General features: G+C 44.4%; 1 protein-coding gene across 2 annotated transcripts in view; it reads left to right on the top strand.

Moving 5' to 3' along the window:
* The first annotated feature begins 5614 nt into the window (after positions 1–5614).
* PDPR (pyruvate dehydrogenase phosphatase regulatory subunit) overlaps positions 5615–8774 on the top strand; it is a 35967-nt gene continuing 32807 nt past the window's right edge. Inside the window, exon 1 of one of the 2 annotated variants that reach the window (XM_008572772.1) lies at positions 5615–5900. In XM_008572772.1, coding sequence (XP_008570994.1) covers positions 5677–5900 — 224 coding nt within the window. In that variant the 5' untranslated portion in view covers positions 5615–5676. The remainder of the gene's footprint in view (positions 5901–8774) is intronic. The other variant, XM_008572773.1, reaches the window with a different exon arrangement.

Below are 8774 nucleotides of genomic sequence, written 5' to 3'. Positions count from 1 at the left end.
CTGTTATGTTTCTTCTGTCACCTTTGCAATTCCCTGTTCCAGCTGGGGGATGTGCCTTAAGGTTCTGTCCTCACAGCTGCCCTGTCTTTACTCATTTGGTTTTATTTGGAAGTTAGCATGGAGTAGTGATTAAATGGCAGGCTCTAGTGCCATGCTCGTGGGGTTCAAATCCTGGTTCTGCCACTCACTGGTACTATAGGTCCTTGAGTGAGTCACTTTATTTATCTGTGCCTCAGTTTCCTCAAGTGTAGAATAGAAATGATATCTACCTCACAAGAATTAAATTATACATAGGCAGTGTGGGTTATGTTGTAATTACCTATAAAAATATTAGCTTTTATTAAAAAAAATTCTTTCAGGTGTTTAGATATCCCCTCAAATCTGGAGGCCTAGCCCTGAGATCTCCAAGTCATCACTGATTTTTTTTCTCCATCTCCTTTGTTCTCTATTCTCATTCATTCATCAACGTATATTTTCTAGGTGCCTGTGCTGAATGCTAGGAAAACGGTAAACAAGTTATAATTGGTCACTGCCCTCAGAGAGTTCCACTATTATAGGTAAATAACAACTACCACTTACTGAGTGCTTCTTAGGTACCAGTAGCTGTGTTCTTCCTGCATTGTCTGATTTAGTCTGCAGTAACCGTGTGAGCCCATGTTATGGATGAGGAGACTGAAGCACAGAGAGATTGAGTAACTTGCTCAAAGTCATACAGCTAATGAGAGGTGAGGGAGATTTTCAAACCCAGATCTGTCTGCCTCCAAAGTCTGGATTCTCAAGTGGGTTGCTGTGTTGCTTCTCTGATTGGCAAACAGACCGTTATGCAAACGTGGTAAGTTCTGTGCTGGGAAAAATGCAGGGTGTTATCAGAGAATGGAGAAGAGTCACCTAACCACGTGGTGGTGGTGGTGGTGGTGGTGGTGGTAGGGGCTGTCAGATAAGATGCAAAATAGGCTGCAGCCGGAGGAGACTATCTGTATTTGGGGAGGGGCAGCAGAAACTGCCAGTTAAAGGGAACAGGATGTTCAGATCCTGGAGATGAAAGAGAAGGTTCATGCCTGACATGTTTGAGGAATGATAAGTGGTTCACTTTGGCTTGATTAGAGTGTGAGGGGAGAGAAAAGAAATAACAGAGATAAGAAACTAGGAATTTTGACCTTTTCCTGAGGGCATCAGAAAGTCACTAAAGAGATTTAAGCAGAGGCGTGAAATTAGATTTTCATTTTAGAAGACTCCTGTGGGAAGATTGGGGGGCGGGGGCAACGTTGTGTGGTTAGAGGCTGGAAGCCCTGTCAGGAAGCTTCTTCAGGAATCTGAGTGAGACATGATGGCAGCCTGCACTCAGGTCCTGGCTGTGGAGAGGGAGAGAAGTGGATCAATCTAAAGGAGATTGAGAGTGTATACATGTTAGGCCTTGATGACTGACGGGCAGGGGAGATGAGAGAAAGGGAGGAACCCAGAATAACACACCCAAGATTCCAGTATGTGGCATCACTGGTGGATTATAGGAGGTGGAGCAGGTTTGGAGATTGAGGGAGAGGGGTTTACCTTTGGATGTGCTCAGTTTTATCTGTGGAATCCAGGTGGAGATGGTTATTCAGCTGCTAGCTATGCAGATCCGAAGCTAGGTTTGCGGTGGGCTAGGTCATTGGTCATGGTAGAGAATGAAATCACTCTGGGAGTGTATGGAACGGGAAGAGAAGTGGGTTTACAGAGCCCTGAGGGCCAGCAAAACATCAGGGAGGGGCAGAGGAGAGAAGCCAGCAACAATGTGACCAGGGAAGTAGGTGTCAAAAACAACTGTGTGAGTAGGAAGGAGTGATCCACGGTGTTGACTGCTGCAGAGACGTCGGGTATGGTGGTGCCAGGAAAGTGTCCTTGGAAACTAGCAGCATGAGCGTTCTCAGCAAGAGCAGTGTCAGTGGCATGGGGGGCAGAAGCCTGCCTGCTTTGGGTTCAAAAGAGTAGGATGGGGGAAAAGTGAAAAAAAATATATAAGCAGTGCCTTCCAAATATTAATTCATTGTCAAGTGAGACATACAGGTTGCGAGAATAAATTTTTGCTTAAAAAACCTGCCAGCAGACTGTACAGTATAAGAAGATAGGAACTGGGCTGGCCTGTTAGCTCAGCTGGCTAGAATGTGTTGTTGGGCCTGGCCAGTTAGCTCACTTGGGAGAGCATAGTGCTGGTGATACCAAGGCCCATGGGTTTGGATCCCTGTACCAGCCAACTGAAAAAAAAAAAAAGAACGTGGTGTTGATAACACCAAGGTTCAGGGTTCCATGCTTGTTACTGGCCAACTGCCAGAACAAAAAAGAAACAAGAAGGACTGAAGACAAGGGTAGTGGCAGACAAGTGGCCATCAGGGCAGCCCACTGCTGCAAAAAATAAAATTCTGGGAACATACTGTTAACACTGGTATTGGTTATCTTGGGTGTTGGGAAATCCTAATTTCTTGTTGCATTTGAGTTTTTGCAAAGACAGTAGTTTTTATACTTTAGCATTTCTTTTTCTTTTGTGGCAGCTGGCTGGTTCAGGGATCCAAACCAGTTGTACTTTAGAATTTTTTTTTTTCCTTTTTGTCTTTTTTCGTGACCGGTAACGGGATCCCAACCCTCAGTGTCGCGCCTGTACCGCGACCGGCAACGGGATCGCAACCCTCGGTGTCGCGCCCGCACCGCACTCAACCAGTGAGCGAACCCGTCTCTATATGGGATCCGAACCCTCGGCGGAAGTGCCGCCGCGCTCCCAAGCACTGCACTCTACCGAGTGTGCCACCGGGCCCGCCCGTACTTTAGAATTTTTAAGATTAAAGGTTGCTAATTGAAGAAAGTTGTAGAGCTTTTGTTTTCATTTCTTAAGTCATTCAGGATGGGCTTTGAGCATATTAACGTGGAGAGGAAAAGGAGCCAAAAGGGAGGGAAACATTGCAGGGACAGGAAAGACAGCACCATTGATGGGGCCAGGGTCAAGAGAAGGGAGGAGGAAGTGGGATCCAGGGCTCCTGTGGAGAGATGAACTTTCGACCAGATGGAAGGAGAAGGAGATGGTAGCACGTCCGAGTGGGTTTACTGGGGGGGCTTCAGGGCTGGGATGAAACAGGTTATGTGCTTGGAATGAGAGAGGTGGGGTCAGAGGTCGAGAGAGGAGCAGTTTCATGGGCTCAGAACCTGAATGTAGACAGAGATCTGCCTGTTGTGTGAGGCATAGTGGCCTGGAGCTAGGGAGGGGGACTGCTAGCTGCAGCCACAAAGGAATGGGTCGTCTTCAAGCATAACCAAGTGGAATTGGTTTGGAAACCAGGAGGATGGCCAAGTCAGTGGAACGGGGCTGGCCCTCTGGTGGTGGCTGTTCCCTCAAGAGAAAGAGCACATTTCCATGGGACAGAAGATGCAGAGAACGTTAGTGAGGGGGTGGGTGTTTCACTTTGGGAAGGATGTTCGAGAGGATACAGTGGCGAAGTTTGAAGGGGAGAGGAGCAGAGAGATTGGGTCAGGGGAGAGAAATTGGCCATGTGGAGATGAGATTCCAGAAAGACTGGCCATATGGGGAAGTTTATGTCTTGAGACAGAGCTTATCAGGCATCAGGAACATGAGGCAAGATGGCAACCACAAAGTGGCTAAGACAGGTGGTGTTCGGTTGGATAGGATTTCTCTTGGGACACAGCCTGTGGCTGCACCGGTTGTGATTCTGAGAGTCCTCTCTCATGGATGGGCGTAGCTAGCTCGGCCTTAGACAATTTGGGCTGGTTGTGGAGCCGTCTGTGGGTCCCGAGGTTGGCAGTGGAGACATTGGCGGGTTTACTAGCAACAGCTGCCCTGATGCCACTTGTCTGCCACCACTCTTGCCTTAATCCTCATTTTCCTGTATTTTAATAACTGCACAGTCTATCAGTAGGTCTTTCTTTCTTTCTTTTTTTTTTTTTTTTTTCCTTTTTTGTCTTTTGTCGTGTCCGGCAACGGATCACAACCCTCAGTGTCGCGCCCGTACCGGACCGGGACCAGCAACGGGATCGCAACCCTCGGTGTTGCTCCCGCGCCTCGCTCAGCCAGTGAGCGGGAACCGGTCTGTATGTGGGATCCGAACCCTCGGGCGGGAGCGCCGCCGCGCTTCCCAAGCGGTGCACTGTAGCAGTGCGCCACCGGGCCGGCCCCAGTAGGTCTTTCTTCAGATTCTTGAAACTTGAACTGTCCTCTGTTTTGCTGTAAGATTAATTTTATTGAAGCCCTGCCTTTGGCACATTCAGCCTGTAGTTATTCATTATTATGTATCGGAGCAAGTCAGACCAAGTACAGGCATACCTCGCTTTTTCTTTTTCTTAAAGAAAAGATGATGGGTGAGGGGATCTTAACCCTTCACTTGGTGTTGTCAGCACCATGCTCACCTAGTGCGTAACCTGCCATCCCTATATGGGATTCAAACCCGTGGCCTTGGTGTTATCAGTACCACACTCTCCCGGGTGAGCCACTGGCCGGCCCATATCTCGCTTTTTTGCACTTCGCTTTATTGTCCTTCGCAGGTATTGCATTAATTAAAATTGGTTTGTGGCAGGCCTGCATCGAGCAGGTCTGTTGGTGCCATTTTTTCAACAGCATGTGCTCACATCTTTTCTCTGTGTCACATATTGGTAATTCTAAGAATGTAACACTCGACCATACACACACAGACATACACAGACACACACACACACACACACACCTTTGCTCACTCTCCTTTCCCATCTCTCTCCTTATTTATTCCTCCCTCTTTATTACTAGTCTTTCATGGTATAGTAAGTGCCACCAGTGTTAATATTCAGTTTGTGGCAAGTTAAGTTCTGTTATTTTTTACTTCCAAAGCAATTCAGACATTTTTCTGACTTCAGTGACACCATCCTTGTCAAAGCCACCGAGATACCTTCCTTACACTACGCAATAGCTTCTTAACTCATGTCTCTGCTTTTCCTGTCATTCCACCATCCACTGTCCACTATGAAGCCAGACTGACCTTTGAAAAACATACCAGATCATTTTATTCCCCTGCTTTAGTGATTTTTCTTTGCACTTAGAATAAAATCACAAGTACTTGTTCTGGCACTAGGGGCTGTGTAGAATTGGTTTCTCCCTGCCTCTTCAGTTTTGCCTTAGCTTGTCTTCGCCTCACTCACCATGCCACGGACACGCCAGCCTCCTTTTTGTTCTTGGACTCATTGAGGTCTGTCTTACCTCAAGGCTTTGCACATGCTCGTCCCTCTGTCTGAACACTCATATATCTGGTTCCCTCTCATCTGTCATGTCTCTTTTCAACTGTCACCTCCTTGGAAGCCTTTCCCGACCATCCTATTTTAAATATCCCCTACTTACTCTGTCACATTAGCTTTATTTATTTGTTTTATTTGCATTCTGGTTGCCCCTCCCCCCATTTGCACACACAAACTCTTGAATGGAAGTTTCATAAAGGCAGGGACCTCCTCATTATTGTTCATTGCTGTATCTATACCTAGCAGAGTGTCTGGAACTCGGTAGGTCCTCAGATATTTGTTGAATGATGGCTGTGCTTTATTAAATCCTTTTCTCATTAATCCTGTGCACTCAGTTAAATGGAATGAAATATGTTTGATGTTCTCTATCTAGTTTGAATTCTTGGGATCTTCTTAGCCGAGTGAGAGCATATCTCCCAGTTGGTGACAGATGTGATGTTCTCCCGGTTGCTATTGATTGTCCGAAGACAAAGAACCAGCCCAGGATGGCAGAACTGGTCCTCTGCAAGAAGAAGTGCGTCAGCTGCCGAGGCGCATTCTGTCGCCCTGCCTACTCAGGCACAGGTGGTGATCTGTGGTGGTGGAATCATGGGCACATCCGTGGCCTATCACCTCTCCAAGATGGGGTGGAAGGATATTGTCCTTTTGGAGCAAGGCAGGTAAGGATCAAACTGGACTTGGCTTATGGCTTTGCTGCACTAATCATATAGGGTGCCCTCTTTCCCTCTTCTTTTGGTGATATATGTTATCCCACCAGTAGCTAATCTAAATGTTGCTAAGTAGCATGAGGAGAATCAGGGTGAAATCCCTGTACTTTATTTAGCTATGCCTAATAATCTCATGTTTTCTGATTTTGAGAGAGGTGGCAGATTTCAACAAAGCAAGTGTCTTAAAGGACTTAATTTAGTTGAGGTTCACAGCACATGTTACCTGGCTCTGTTGTGGTCATCGAACGTAAATGCCGTGGCTCAAGAGTTCCTCTGTGAGCTGAAATGGAAAAGGCTACTTTCTGCCTGTATTTCTGTTACTGTTTTTCATTTAATTAACTTTATTTTATTTTATTTATTTATTTATCCTATATAAAGATGACCGGTAAGGGGATCTCAACCCTTGGCTTGGTGTTGTCAGCACCACGCTCAGCCAGTGAGCAAACCGGCCATCCCTATATAGGACCCGACCCCGTGGCCTTGGTGTTATCAGCACCGCACTCTACCGAGTGAGCCACGGGCCGGCCTTAATTAACTTATTTTATTTTATTTTATTTTATTTTATTTATTTATTTATTTATTTTTAAAAGATGACCAGTAAGGGGATCTTAACCCTTGACTTGGTGTTGTCAGCACCACGCCCAGCCAGTGAGCAAACCAGCCATCCCTATATGGGATCCGAACCTGTGGCCTTGGTGTTATCAGCACCACACTCTCCCGAGTGAGCCACAGGCCGGCCCTTTAATTAACTTATTTTAGAACATGTTTAGATTTACAGAAAAACAGTGAAGATAGTACAGAGTTCCTGTATACACCACACCCACTTTCACCTATTATTAACATCTTACATCTCTTATGAATGTTTCAATTAATGAACCAATATTGATATATCAGTATTAACTAAAGTTCATACTTTATTCAGATTTTTTTCACTTTTCCTCTAATATTCTCTTTCTGTTCCAGGACCCCTTCTAGGATTCTATATTACATTTAGTTGTCATGTCTCCATAGGCTCCTCTTGGCTGTGACAGTTTCTCAGACTTTCCCTGTTTTTGGTTACCTTGACAGTTTTGAGTTTTCTGTAACATTTTTGATTTTGACAGGAATTTGTGCTTGTAAAATAACATGCATTGCATTCAAGCAAAGTAAACAACTGCCTGTTTTAGCTTAATTTCTAGGCTCTTATTGCCCTTTCCTCAGAAGAATTATGCTTTTTTCATAGGCTTGCTTTGTTTCTCTGTTCTTGCCTTCTTTTAGATTAATCAAGTATTTTTAGTATCCTGTTTTATCTCCTCTATAGCCTTTTAAATTTAATCTCTTTGTATTATTTTTTAGTGGTTATAGAGATTACAGTATAAATTCTTAACTTATCGTAGTCCGTCATGAATTAATTAATATTATACCACTACACAATAATGTTAGAGCCATACAACAGTATAATTCCATTTACTTCCCTTATCCTTTCATGCTATTGTATATTTTACTTCTGTGTATGTTATAAACCCCACAATATATTGATGTGTTTGCCTTAAATAGTAAGTAATCTTTTTTAATAATTTATTTTGAAATATTTTCAGATTCGCAGAAAAACTGCAGGAATAGGACAAAGAACTTCATATCCCCTTTACCCAGATCCCCTGTTGTCAACATTCTGATGCACCTGTTCCATCACACCTCTCTATGATATGTGGGTGGACATATATACACATACAGCCATATTGCATATATACCCATTGTCATTAGTGCTTGTCCGATCATTTGAGAGTAAGCTGCAGACCTGATGCCTTATCACCTGTAAGCATTTCAGAGCATATAGTCTCAAAAAACAAAAGCACCCTCCTGCATCAACCCTGTACATCAGGATGCAACACAGATGCAATACCACTTCAGTCAGATTTTGCCAGCTACCCCAGTAACGGCTCTCTTTCCTTTCTGGTCCAGGATCTGTCCAGGAATATGAGTTGTGTTCACTTATCATGTATCTTCAGTCTGGAACAGTTCTTCAATCCTTCTCTGTCCCTCATCCCTCATGCCCTTGACCTTGGTATTACAAGGGTATGCTCTAACCAGCTGAGCTAAGTGGCCAGCCCCTTGACTGTTTTAAAGAATACAGGCTTTTCACTCTGTGGAATTATCCTCAACCTGGGTTCAACTAACTTTTTCTTATGATCAGACTCAGGTCATACATTTTTTTTAAAAAAACAGCTGTATTGGGATGTCATTTGCATACCATACCAGTCATCCTTGTCAAGGCCTTCAGTCTATTCACAGAGTTACACATCCATCGCCACAACTGGGTCATACATTTTTGGTAGGAAGGCTACAGAAATGATGCCAGGCTCTCTGCAGAGTACCACATCATGGCTTGCCTTTCCTACGTCTGTTGGTGAAAACCCTAATCACCCAGTTATGTTGGTGTCCTCTAAGCATCTCTACCACAGAGTCCCCATTTTCCAGACCAGTGCTCTGTGAGGTGATGGGTTCTGAGATTATGCCAGTATCCTGTTTATGTCAGACCTCCACCTACCAGGCTTAGCATCCATTGACAAATACTGCTGGAGTCAGCCACCACCATAATGGTTGCTAAATGGTGATTTTTCTTTCCATTATCCTTCTGCATTTAGTTGGCTTTCTACCACCAGGAAGAGCTTTTCCTCCTCCCCTATTTATTTATTTACTCAACTACTTTTATGTATTTTTATATATGTACATATGTGTATCAGTTTAGACTCATGAACTTCTATTATATTCAGTGGGATACTTTTTTTTTTTAAAGATGACCAGTAAGGGGATCTCAACCCTTGGCTTGGTGTTGTCAGCACCATG

This window comes from Galeopterus variegatus, unplaced genomic scaffold, assembly GCF_000696425.1.
Source record: "Galeopterus variegatus unplaced genomic scaffold, G_variegatus-3.0.2 Scaffold835, whole genome shotgun sequence".
Classification (NCBI taxonomy): domain Eukaryota; kingdom Metazoa; phylum Chordata; class Mammalia; order Dermoptera; family Cynocephalidae; genus Galeopterus; species Galeopterus variegatus.
Note: the sequence above shows the minus strand (reverse complement) of the source record. Positions and strands in the feature narration are given on the sequence as shown.